The sequence below is a fragment of the Toxorhynchites rutilus genome, chromosome 3 (genome assembly GCF_029784135.1).
Source record: "Toxorhynchites rutilus septentrionalis strain SRP chromosome 3, ASM2978413v1, whole genome shotgun sequence".
Classification (NCBI taxonomy): Eukaryota; Metazoa; Arthropoda; class Insecta; order Diptera; family Culicidae; genus Toxorhynchites; species Toxorhynchites rutilus.
In genome coordinates, this window is record NC_073746.1 from 14,379,724 (window position 1) to 14,392,709 (window position 12,986).

At 40.0% G+C, this 12,986-nt stretch overlaps 1 protein-coding gene across 1 annotated transcript in view; it reads left to right on the forward strand.

Annotated features, from left to right (window-relative positions):
- The window catches only part of LOC129777456 (uncharacterized), a 76,407-nt gene extending 64,053 nt beyond the window's left edge, over positions 1-12,354 (forward strand). Inside the window, exon 10 of the mRNA XM_055783724.1 lies at positions 10,500-12,354. Within this exon, the coding sequence (XP_055639699.1) occupies positions 10,500-12,237 (1,738 nt within the window). The 3' untranslated portion in view covers positions 12,238-12,354. The remainder of the gene's footprint in view (positions 1-10,499) is intronic.
- The last annotated feature ends 632 nt before the right edge of the window (positions 12,355-12,986 follow it).

Consider the following 12,986-nt stretch of genomic DNA (forward strand, 5'->3'; position numbering starts at 1 on the left):
AAATCCGCGTAAAAAAACACGTCAATTGGAAAATCAATTGTTGGAGAGATCTTGTTTCGCCTTGATCGTTGGGTTGAAACGAATGGCTTACTCTCAGATACACAATATGGGTTCCGCAGGGGCAAGGGGACGAATAATTGTCTTGCGTTGCTTTCTTCAGAAATTCAAATGGCTTACGCCGAAAAAAAAACAAATGGCTTCAGTATTCTTGGACATAAAGGGGGTCTTTGATTCTGTTTCAATAGCGGTTTTGTCAGACAGATTACACTCTCGGGGTCTACCGCCTCTATTGAATAATATGTTATATAACTTGCTTTGTGAGAAACATTTGAATTTTTCTCACGGAGATTCTTACATGGGCCTTCCTCAGGGCTCCTGTTTAAGCCCCCTTTTGTACAACTTCTATGTAAGCGACATTGACAATTGCCTTACACAAATTTGCAGCTTAAGACAACTTGCAGATGATGGAGTAATGTCTATCGTAGGATCAAAAGAATCCGACCTGCAAGAACCCTTACAAGATACTTTGAACAATTTTTCAACCTGGGCCATTGGGCTAGGGATCGAATTCTCCACGGAGAATTCTGTTTTTTCTGTTTATCAGAAAAAAATCTGGGAGAGCTGGGGCATAAAATCATAAAACATAAAATCTTCTAGTGAGTTTTTTCGTAGCTTTCAATCCATTGTTTGGCCTATTGCGTGTACGTGTTATAGCGATTGTTTATATGATTGATTGTTAGTGAAAATTGAAAAAAAATCGCTGCCGAATTTTTTCTCTGAATCAACCATTATGAAATTAAATATGATCTTACATGGAACCTGTGTTTTGTGCTGATAGAAAATATGAAAAATTTCCGAACCCCCGGCATGTTAGGTGTGACCCTATCCACTCGGCCACGGGAGCACTCCAGCTAACATTCTATGTTGTTTTTAATAGTACTGAAGGAAAGCAAAAGAACGGTTCGAAAGAACTGATTCACTTAGATGAACGGTTAGTGACTGAACCGTTCATCAATGTGAACTGTTTTGCCCATCTCTAATTTGAATACATGTATTTGAAATGCAAATTTCCCCAGGCACCTTGATTTAGATGGCTGTGTTAGAGAATATATCTTGGTGGGAACAGAAGCTCCCCCTATATGCATGTATTTGCAAAGCCAATTTCCCCAGGCACCTTGATTTTGATGACTGTTTTAGGGAACACATCTCTATAAAGTTCCCTCTGCTTGCACATATTTACAATGCCGATTTCCTCAGGCACCTTGGTTTTGAAGTCATTGTTGGGGAAACCGTAAATCAGGCCAATGAAAACGGGGAATATTATTAAATTCTTCTTTATATTCAAAAAACGAACAAATATATGTATAGAAAACAATTTAAAATAATGTTTTTTGGTTCGATTTTATACCTAGAAAAGAAATTGGAGACTATATATTCGAGTCCGCTCTGCCCGATCCCCGGATAGTTTATCACTTTCACACTGACACCCTGCAGAAACGACTGTCATGTGAAATTAGCAATACATGGCAAGATCAAGCAAGTTTTAAAGAGGTAACGGTAACTCAACTTTTCAATCATGTGAAGACGTTGACCGAAATAAGAGAGTAATAGAACAAGAATTGTTGAATCGAGCAATATTTTCTTCAAAAACTTCTAACCATATAAATTCAAGAGTAAGACCAATTTCGTTTGCGTTTCGAACGACCGAATAAGTATAGAGTAGGCATCGACAGCCAAGCAATTATATTCTGCTGAAACTGTCACAAATTCGGACAATTCGGGCAATAAACCCAAAAGAATATGTTGTCATTTGTTCTGACATACGAACTATATAACATAGAATTGTTTAGATAATCACCGATTGATATATTGAAGGGTTAGACGTAGTCCTACGTCAAAAACTTGAACTGGTTCGTTCAAGATAATGTGTTTGAGCGTACAAGTACTTCCGGTACGTTTTAAATTTCTCTGTATTTTAAACATATACGCGTTTGAACACGAAGGAAGTCATCATCAAATTCATGTCCAAACATGCTCCTGATATTTACCTGTAAAACGAGCTTGTGCTTAGGTTGCACGTTCATTTGCGTTCTGGAATACGTGGGAGCTAGAATGATAATATACTCATCTTCTAATTTTATTTAAGAGATTACAACGTATTTACATAGCTGAACAAAGTGAACTAGAATAATGGGATTGAAAAAGAATTTACAAAATGCTTGGTTACCTATGTGCATGGCGTGACAAAAAAAAATATTTCAGGGAACTTGGGATGGGTCGCGAATAGGATTGGGCGATCTTGGATCGATATTCAGAATATCAATATTTTCCTTTCCGAATTTTTGTTCTCAAAAAACTCGCGAAAATCGATCTTTTCTTTTCTATCTTTTCTATCTTTTTGATCGTAGAATATTTTTGTAAGTTTGTTTTTCAGCGAACATTGACTTTAATCTCTCCTAACCACCTGACGGATTTCATAAACATGGGATCCCTTTCAAGGTTGTCATATTAGTGGTCGTAAATTTAGCAGAAGCAGATTGGTAAATTTGATGAATAAAAAACAAGTGGTCATAAGTTATATTTACACCATCACAAGACACATTCACATTCTGACAGTGAAAATTATGATGAAATTGGATGGTGACAAGAGGCCGGAACCGAAGTGTTCTTTTCTTATACTGGAAGTACCACCAAGATTTCGATTAAAGGCCCATCTTAGGCTCATTAGCATTTTATCTGTAACAGAGGGTTTTTATCGTGTACATGTACATGTGTTTATGTTTCTATAAATTGTAAATTACACAGTAGTAGTAGTCGAGCCATTTAGGCGTAAGGGTATTCTATCTGTTCTTCCATTGTTCAGCAGACCGGACAGCGGAGACAGTTGATATTGATCATTGTTGGGTTATTTATAGAACAGCAGCCCGATGTTTCTTGCAGAGCAGAGCAGTTTTATGGATGAATCGATCTTATTTCGACCGTGGATCGTTCTCCATCGCTGATGATGGTTGCGTGGACGTAGTTATTCTATAACAACACAAAGATGGTCAATTGAGGGCCCTGAGTTTGAACTCACGATCGATCGCTTAGTAAGCGAACGCGTAACCAAGTGGCTACGCAGACCCCCCAACATATGGCACAGTTGGATTTAATGTGAAGTGAGCAGACGTCCCGCATTTCAACAAAATGTCCCGCGAAACGTCCCGCGTTTGGCAAAAGAAACGAAAATGTCTCGCTATATCAGTATATTTCAATATCACAATCTAATCATGTTGATTTTCTTAAATGGATGAACCTCAAAAAAAACTTTTATTTGGCAGACTGTTCAAGAGCGCTTCTAATACATCCTAAGACTAATACGTTGAGCTGGGTTCATCGCACCGACAGTGGGCTTTTTGTTTAGAGAGTGTCAACTGGAAGCGACAGCAACAAAAATGGAAAATGATTTTTATAAAAGTCCCCTATTGATCCGCAGGAACCAACGCGAGTCAAACGAAAAGATCATCTTTGGTCCTCTAGCTCGGTCAGAGCTTAACGTTTTAAATAAAACGGAAAAACTAGAGTATACTTGACAGGAAGAGGGAGGGTTGTTTGATGAAGTATCGTGAATGAAGCGCTGGGCGGACTTACGGAAGCTGGTCGGAACCTCAACCATGGTCGATGAAAAGATGTATGTCGGCGTGTTTTTTTTACATTTTCGTGGCTTTGGTGGTCGACTGTCTCTCCATTTTGGCCATTCACCCAAAAGTTTTTAACGGTCGCAGCAGGGGAGTGTTGAGAAGGTTGGCGGTCTTCGCAACAATGTTTATCTCCAGCCGATCCATCCACCAGTGATCTTTTGGCATAATGGGCTGATCCCAGGTTCGGCATAAAGACCACATCACCTTCGCAACTTCCGGCAATCTCTTCGTACTATATATCTCCCCGTTCACAATATGATTAGAAAGAAGAGCGGCTTGGACATTCGCTTCACATCTGTCAGAGAAGGACCTTCTTCGAGAACTTGGTGTGGATGATACATTCGAAGTCATCGCTTACCTGGGGAACGTAAAGTACCCGATCCCCTGCCATTCGTTGAATTCTAGCATCAAGTACGTCTCGTCTTTCATTATAAGCACGGAAAGAAGTTTTTCACCAGTGAAAAAACAATTATTCACTTCTTTGGCCGGAAAGGGAATTTTCACCAGCACCTCAAGCTACTCCTTCTGGGTGATTGCTTGCTGCTCAGATACGGCCGGTCTCATCTGACGTTTCCACATAAAAATGTCCAGTTTGACCAGATTCTCCTTCACCGTTTGGCCGGTTTCTTCGATGTCCCGGCTTAAGGAGTAGCAGGGATATAATGTTGTAAATACCAGATCGGCTATATCTGGCGGACACAAAGTGCCTCAGGATGTCCAACTCCTTCGCTGTGGGGTGGAGCTTGCAGTACGAAAAAATCATCAAGTTGCTTGACAGTGCTGCTGCTGCGAATCAACAGCCTTGAATAAGTTTGGTTTTAGGCTTAATAAACGAAAGATTTAAGAAAAAATTCGAGCATTCCATTCGGTAATATTCGTAATTTCTTTTTCAAAGAAAATTGTAGAATTCGAATCGTGCTTGCCAGGCGTAAATGCTCTGATTGAGCGAGTGATTTTCAGGCGCAAACAAAATCTAAACCACCGAAAAATCACACTGAGTGCCGATACTTAGAAAAAAATAATACATATCAGTTCAGACTCGCTAAACTATGGTATATGTTCCCAAAACCTATATACATAACGTTTTGTTATTTGTGTCCCGCGTTAGACCTCTGATCATCTGGTCACTTTAATTTAATGAGATTATTGTTAGTGGAGTTCTGGATGAATATCAGCTGTTGAATTTCTGATAATAATTTTCAATTAACTTATTTAATTGAATAATTCCATGACAATTCAAGATGAATGCCCTAGGAAGTATTGTGTCCTTCATTCTGAGAAATTTTAATTCCTTTGATGTTTGAATAGAAATGTGAAATGTTTATACCATTTTTGAAGAAAAGAAAAAATTATATTGAACAAGTTGATGAATTGGAAAAAGGCATTCGATTTTTCAAAGATCGATACCAGTTTAATCAGTGAATTGATCCTTACGCCGTTTAGCAAATCGATCCGTCAAGATTAATCTTTTTCTAAAGATCGCCAAATCCTAGTCACGAAGAGGGAAAAATGTTATTCAATTTTATTATAGACCAACAGATTTTCTCTCCAGCTGGACGAGTTCCCATTACCCAGCAATGAAAAAAGATGGGTGGGTAATGTCGGGGACATAACCGGAGTGACGTAGGACTATACAAAGGGGACAGCTTTTGTTAAATATAAAATATAGTTAAATATAGCGCCGAACCGAAGCTGCTCTGTTCTTGATGCGGGTTTTCTGATTGTCGTGAGCAGCTTTGCAAGCCAACTCGAGCACTCCGACGGCCGAAACTCTAGAATCGCTGTTAGGTATACTGGTACTCCGGCACCAATCCGTTCGGCCTAGTTACCCTTGCAGAGCAATCAGTGAATGCGACCAACAGGGAACTGGAGACCTGCACGGTTCGAGTGAGACCTTGCCTTTCCCTTAACTTGTCCTCCTTTGTTACGTCCACGATGCCGATGCCGTACAACCACACGGGTTTACGGTTTGAAAGAAAATAAGATTTTTTTTGGGGTCCGCGTGTTTTATACTCTAGCGGTACACACTCACAGGATAGAGACAAATCGGCAGACTCAGCTAGAGGGGCGAGTCCAACGAGACGAACGAATGAGCGTTAAAAGGGAGCGATGGCAAAAAAATACATTCATTACGATTTGTTCGCTCGTTGGATTCACATGCAGGCTAAAAAGGGTCCTTTTCAGGAACACAAAATTATCTTCAATCTAAAGAGTTTATTGTTTTGTTATCACTCGATATCCCCATCTTGTTCGGCTAAACCTTTCTGTTTAGCGATTGCATTTGCCACTCGCCACAGCTTTCACAGTTGGAAAATTTCTTCCCATCCAGCTTGTGACATATTTTACAGTAAATTACATTCAATGGCACGTCGCATTACCACCACTCAGTATCGGATTGGAGGTAATTTTAACCTGTAATTGAACATTTGCGATGACAGTGGTACAGTGTCAACTTTCAATATGGGGTCATAATTTGGACCCCGAACTCTATGTTTACAAATAGTCCAACTAAATATGTCGCATTACAGGTCCGTCCAATTAGCTAAATGTCGAGATAAGTGTAAATTACTGTACTTACAATCTAGAAGCAATTTAAGAATTGGTGAAAATCAATAAACTCAGAACAACTGCCAAATTCACATACTCATCATATTCTGGCAAACAAATTATGAAAAAATCAATTTGTGTTTTATTATTAGTTTGGATATTGTTTTAGAAAGCATTGAACTGTATTTCCTAAACTCTTTTTTGGAAGGTTTAATGGCCCTGAAAAGCGCCTTGTTTTATGGAATGGTTCCAATTTAGAAAACTTAGTACTCGTGGTTTTGAAAAAAACCATTTCGAACGCCCTCGAAGCCGCCTTGATCTGGATTTGCCACCAAAGCAGTTTGTATAAAGAACAAACTTTTTTCTTCTGCTACCTGATGCCGTTTTGCGATTGCGTTTGCCACTCGCCACTCGCTGCAACTGCCTGATGTCTTGATGTCCACCGAACCGAATGTGTTCTGTTCCGAATGCGGGTTTTCTTATCGTCGCGAGTAGCTTTGCCAGCCAACTCGATCACTTCGGCGGCCGAAACTATATAACGCCGGCTAGATGGACTGGTGCACTGGTACTAACGCGCTCGGCCTAGCTACCCTTGCGGGGAACTGCAGATCAACACGGTTCGAGCGGGATTTTGCCTTTCCCTTCACTTTTCCTCCTTTACCATGTCCAGACATGGCTGCTTGGGTTGGTTTGTTGATGTGTTGTGATGCGAACCGATGTGGTGTACGGTAGAGATGGGCAAACCGTTCACGAACGGTACGAAAGAACTAGTTCGCTGAAAAGAGTGAACGAGCGGTCGTTCTTTTTCAAAGAACGGTAGTTCTCCCCACGAACTGATTGCGAGCGAACGGTTTGTGAGCGAACGGAACGAACTGATTCCGTAAGAACGGTTTGAGAGTGAACTGTTGGAGAGTGAACTGTTTGTGAACGAACTGTTTGCGAGTGAACTGTATGGCAAAGAACTGATTGAGAGTGAACTGTTTGGGAACGAACTGTTTGAGAACGAAGTGTTTGCGGCCGAACTGTTTGCAAACAAACTAGTGCAGCTGAACTGATTTGCGCTGGACGGAATGGATAAATATAACGAGAACGCTTGTAAAGAAAATGAAACGATTTGTCATTTATGAGCAAAATGCATGAAACTCATGGTTTATTTTGTTAATGTATACTCAATTTTGGGTTAAAAATTAAATTAGATTTTCGTAGTTTTAAAAGCAAAACTATATATTTTCAATTTCATGTATTTTTTTAATTCCGCGTAACAATCATATACTTTCTGATTATCAGAAAAAATCTGGGGGAAGCTGGGGCTATTCATGGATTAGGTAAACATAAAATATTATAGTGAGGGCATGTTGAGAAAAAAGTTTTTTCGTTGCTTTCAATTCATTGTTTGGCCTATTGCGTGTACGTGTTATCGTGATTGTTTGTATGATTGATTGTTAGTGAAAATCGCTGCTGGTTTTTTGCCTGAATGAAAATTATAAAATATGATCTTACATGGAACCTGTGTGTTGTCCAAAAAGAGAATATGGAAAATTGCACATATGTTGTGCGCATCAAATTATTACATAAACTTTTGTCGATCGATAAACATATTTTCACATACAGTTTGCGACTTTTAAAGAAGCAGCTTATCTTTCCCCACTAAATTTCAAAAATATAAATCCCATACGTACACTATCCAATCCAACGATATCAATTAATAGCTGCGACTTTGATGTTGGGTTCCTGCTAACATTCTATGTTGTTCTTAATACCGCTGAACGAAAGAGCGAAAGAACGGTTCAAAAGAACTGATTCACTTAGATGAACGGTTAGTGAGTGAACCGTTCATCAAAGTGAACTGTTTTGCCTATCTCTAGTGTACGGTTTGAATGAGAATGATCGTTACGGCAGCGGAGCGGGGATTTTTAAGCTGACTGGCTGGCTCGAGAACTACGCATGTGTGAGACTGCGACCAATGTTTCGTTCATTTTTTTCTTTTTCCTTTCCAATCGTGCTTCATTCTATTTCGCTGCTGCTCTGGTTGCCCGTTTTGGTCGGTACGATTTGAGGAGCACAAAATGGACCAATCAAAAATGGGCACATAGTGCATTTTGACAATGCTTGATATTTCACAATTATTCAATTATTTATCTCAAGAAAAAGGAAATGTTATTCGTTATGATAGATGCGTAGATATATTTCCTATCAATTGATGCAAAAACCTTTGCGATCTATTGAGAAATGCTCGAGTTATAAGCGTTCCAAATCTTGCATTTTTTCCTACTTGTTCAGTGCGTAGATTTCCATTTCACCCCCTATATCTTCCGGTTAGACGTAGTCCTACGTCAAAAAAACATAGTTATGTATATGTTGTTAGGGTATGTTCGAGATATTAAAGATGAAAATATGTGCCAATAAATGATTTTTGCTACATAAATGAAGAATGATACCAGAGGAGAATCGATCATTCAGGCCGTGGAACATTTTTTTAAACCCAAAAAGCTATTCCATGGAAGACTGATTTGGTTTGTTTGATTTGGATTTGGTTGGTCGTCACAGTGGTTTTACAGCTCATCACTGCGTAATTCATAGACAGCATTTAGAAGCAAAGAATCTGAACCCTAGATCCCATTAGTCTTCACTATATGTTATAAGTGCTATCAAAAAGCTTCGAAGCAATTCTTTGAACACTCCATTATTTGCTCTGCTATATGAGAAAAACGACGAAATCTTTACTCGGTTACTTCTACACGCTGGAGTTCGCTCACCACCAAGAGCCTCTAGCATAGCAAGATTTTCAGCTTTTTTGAATTTGTGCTTCACTTGCAGGGTGATGATTTCAACTCGATTGAAACAATATCGATAATATCGGCCTTTCTGACAAAACTCTAAGAACAAAATTTAAGCAGAAAAGAATACTCACAGTTTCCGCATTGGCAAAATTTTCACAAAAACTTCAAGACCATGTTATATTATCATATGTCACTCACTTGGACGTATTACACAAAGGTTTTACTAAGCTGTTTTAGGAATTTCAAAATTTTCAAATTCAAATGCCATGGAATGAGCCATAGTTATAATGCAAGAAAAGTTGATTATCATCAGCAAAGATGAGGAGCTCAAGCAGGAGCACAGCCAAGGTTGTCATAAGTTCTGGTTACAACGCAACATTCAAACACAGTATCTTGCGATGTGGGACATTGCTGAAAATATCTTCTCGTTTTTCCATCATCATACTTTGAGATAACGGCTTCAGTATGGTTACAAACAACTCGAAACCGGAGGAACTATTTGAAAATCAACGAACGCGGAGATTTAAAGCTTCAACTAGCCAATATTGAACCGTATTTTGATATTTTGGTAGTTGCGGGTAGATTGGTTTGCGATTTGAATGTTATTATAATTTGTGAGTAATTTGTAATTATTAATTATACTTGATATTTATAAAATTTTATGTCTATTTATTTTGTTCAATATGATGAACAATATTTTTTGTTTCTGTATTATAGTGGCTTTCAACACTTTTGGCTGGTTTGTCACATTACTTCCAATTTTTTGGAATAATGTCGGGAGTGTGAATTGAACTCGTGACTTTTGCGTGAGAGGTACGTATGTTACCACTACGCCAGATCGCCTCCATCAGAAAATAATTTCAGGTTTACTCATTTAACTAACTACAATGTTTTTAAATTGATAATATTCAGTAAGAAAAAAACTAAACATAGTGTTTTCGAAGAAATTTGACTATGGGGGTTTCTTGCCCAAAATAGTTTGAGAACCCCTGCTCTATAGCAATGAAGATGCAAAGCGCAAAGCAGTCCCCGTTTCGATATACCATAAAATCGACTCTTTTAGCCTGTTTTTGTTCACTAATCGACGATGAAATCTTCTTTACCAAATCCTACTCAATGACTTAATACACAGCCAACGAAAACGTGAAAACTGTCGAACGATGCTGTCGAGTGCCAACAGGTCAAACCTCATTAATAGTTTCACAGGCCTCGTTGGGTATACAAACACTCGGACGCTATCGATTGGGCGCCTATTCCTCCAAACGGCCAATCTGTAATACACGACAAGGTCAGAGAAAGCTCTCCGGAATAAAACCAACAATCGAGTGAAAAATAGCCATTCACATGACCTGAATTACGATGCTTTTCACTCCTTGGAACACCTTTGCTCTTTCCACACTAGTTAATTATTAACGGCGTATATTTTCGTTTTAAAAACTGTTAGCTGCCCCATTCTCACTCTCTCATTTTTGCCTCTTATTTCTACTTCCAGAAACAGCAGTAGCAGCAGTAAACAGCAAGGCAGCACGCATGTGCAAAAGATAGATATAGATCAGCGGCCTAATTTATCGCCAACCAAACACTACAACAATGGTGTCCACAATCAATCCAGCAACAGCAATACCGGAGGACGCTTCTTCGCAGCGGACACTGTCGAAACACCGCGCCGATCACGTTTCCTTGGGAAAGCAACAGGCGGCGGCGGCGAAACACCGGCCGTTACCGGTGGAATCAATCAGGAAAGTTACATCATCCATCGGGACGAACAGTACGACAGTGACAATGATGATAAATCCAGCAACGATTCATCGTCCACGCGGATCATCTCCAACAGCACGTTTAATTTTGGAGGGAAGGGCACCGATCCATATCCGCCCACACCCAACGTTAGTCACCCGCCGTCGATTCTTTCCTCGCGACCCCATTCGGTGACTTCACACAAATCTATCGGTTCTGGAATTCTAAAAAACGACGGAAGATTGTCTCGAACCAGTAACATTTCCTTCAGCAGTCCCTCTATCAAACAGTCAGCTGATAATGTTTCAGCCAAATCGAATCGTTCCACCAAAAGCAAAGAGAACGATATGTGGTACGAACGAGACAGCACTCCTGTTCGAAGTGAAGATGTGATAAGCTCTAATCAGGTACAATATGAATCGGATTACGATGACGATGTGGAGGACGAACCGATTGAATCGCGACGAACGGCCACTCCGAAGCGTTATCCAACTCCCAGTCCTCACCCATTGCAAACCTCTTATTCCACTGAGGAGCTCTCTAACAACAGCTACCATCAGGCGGATGATGCCGAAATCTCGCCCCCCAAAAGCCGCGTTCAATCCGCAAGCATGGGAAACCTCGAACAACTGGAAGACGAAACAGAACCAGTGCAACCGACTGTAGTGCCTGCGAAGAAAATCCTCAAAAAACCCTTCCTCGTTCGGAAGAGCAGTAAGGTAGCCCCCGTGAAAGAGGTGGTTAGCACCATTAAAGCGAAGAATAAAATGAACGAAGTCATATTCCAAAAAACTCTACGCAAATTTGATAAACCAAAAGACGCACTCTCAAACTGCCTCACCCATTTGGAGAGCCCAAATTGGGAGCAAAACATTAGTGGACTACAGTTCTTCGTCCGTCTCATCCGACATCATCCGGAAGTGATCGACACGCAGATTCACCTGCTTTCGGTTGCCCTCGCGAAGCAGGTTCGTAATCTTCGCTCTCAGGTCGCCCGAGCTGCCTGCCAAGCGGCAGCGGAATTCTTCTGTACCCATCGGCGCTGTATCGAAGGGGAAGCAGAGGATATTGCCACCCATCTGTTGCATCGCACTGCCGATACGAACAAGTTCCTCCGAGCCGATGCCGCCCAAGCGCTGGAATCGATGTGTGCAAATTTGTCAACACCGAAAGTGATCCACATAATCTCCTTCAAAGGTGCAACCCATCAGAATGCTGTGGTCCGCACAACCGCAGCCAAACTGCTGGACAATATCGTACGTCAGATTGGTTCGGAGAAGGTGTTCACACTGCCCAAGGAATCCAGGGACAAGCTGGTGCTAACCGGGGCCCAGCTGCTGCTCGAGGGTTCGCTCGATACGCGCAACTATACCAAGAGCATGTTCAAGCAGCTTTCGGATCAACCAAATTACAACAAAGTATTACTGGATGTTATTCCACCGCGCACCTACCGGAACATTCAGAAGTCGCTGAACAGCATCAAACAGATGTAAATCGTATGCTGTAACTGATGCGACAGAATATGAATTTTCTTTTAGACCTCGGTTTTCTATCATTCCTTTTGAGGCTTAGCGGAATTAGAAGAATATCTTTGTAATGTCACTTGTGAATGATGAATATATTAAATTTATTATACTAATAATAAATGTTACAAAAATTAACGAGGTGATCGTTTGTTTATTTTACAGGAACTAGAACAATTTTCGAAAGCTTTATATTCTTAATTGAGCAAATTAGCTTCGATTTTTGTGTGGATTTTAGGATGCATATTGCCAGCACTGCCAGCTATAACTGTCCCGCCACACTCGTTTTTATATTTTTTTCACTTAAATTCTTTTTATTTCTTAGCTTGGTTTACATTATAATATAATACAACATTTCAAGTGATCAACCTAGGGTTCTACATCTTTATGTTGCAATGTTAACTACTGTAATGATTTTTCTCACACACACTAGCTGACCCGGCAAATTTCGTCCCGCCCAAAATTTGTTTTTCGTTATCAATACCTTCAAACATTCACGTTTTCTTACTAAGTGCAAGTTCATGAGTCGAATAACTGTTCATTGATTGATCTTTTAATCGACCCCGTTGAATTTACCTTTTACTATAAAATTCCTAGTACTTCTACCAAAACTCATCATAATATTATTTTCAGACACAATTCTCGTTCACGATTTTTCAACCACTTGTAAATAACATGATTCTTCGTTATATGGAATAAATGTTTGATACAGAGAATAT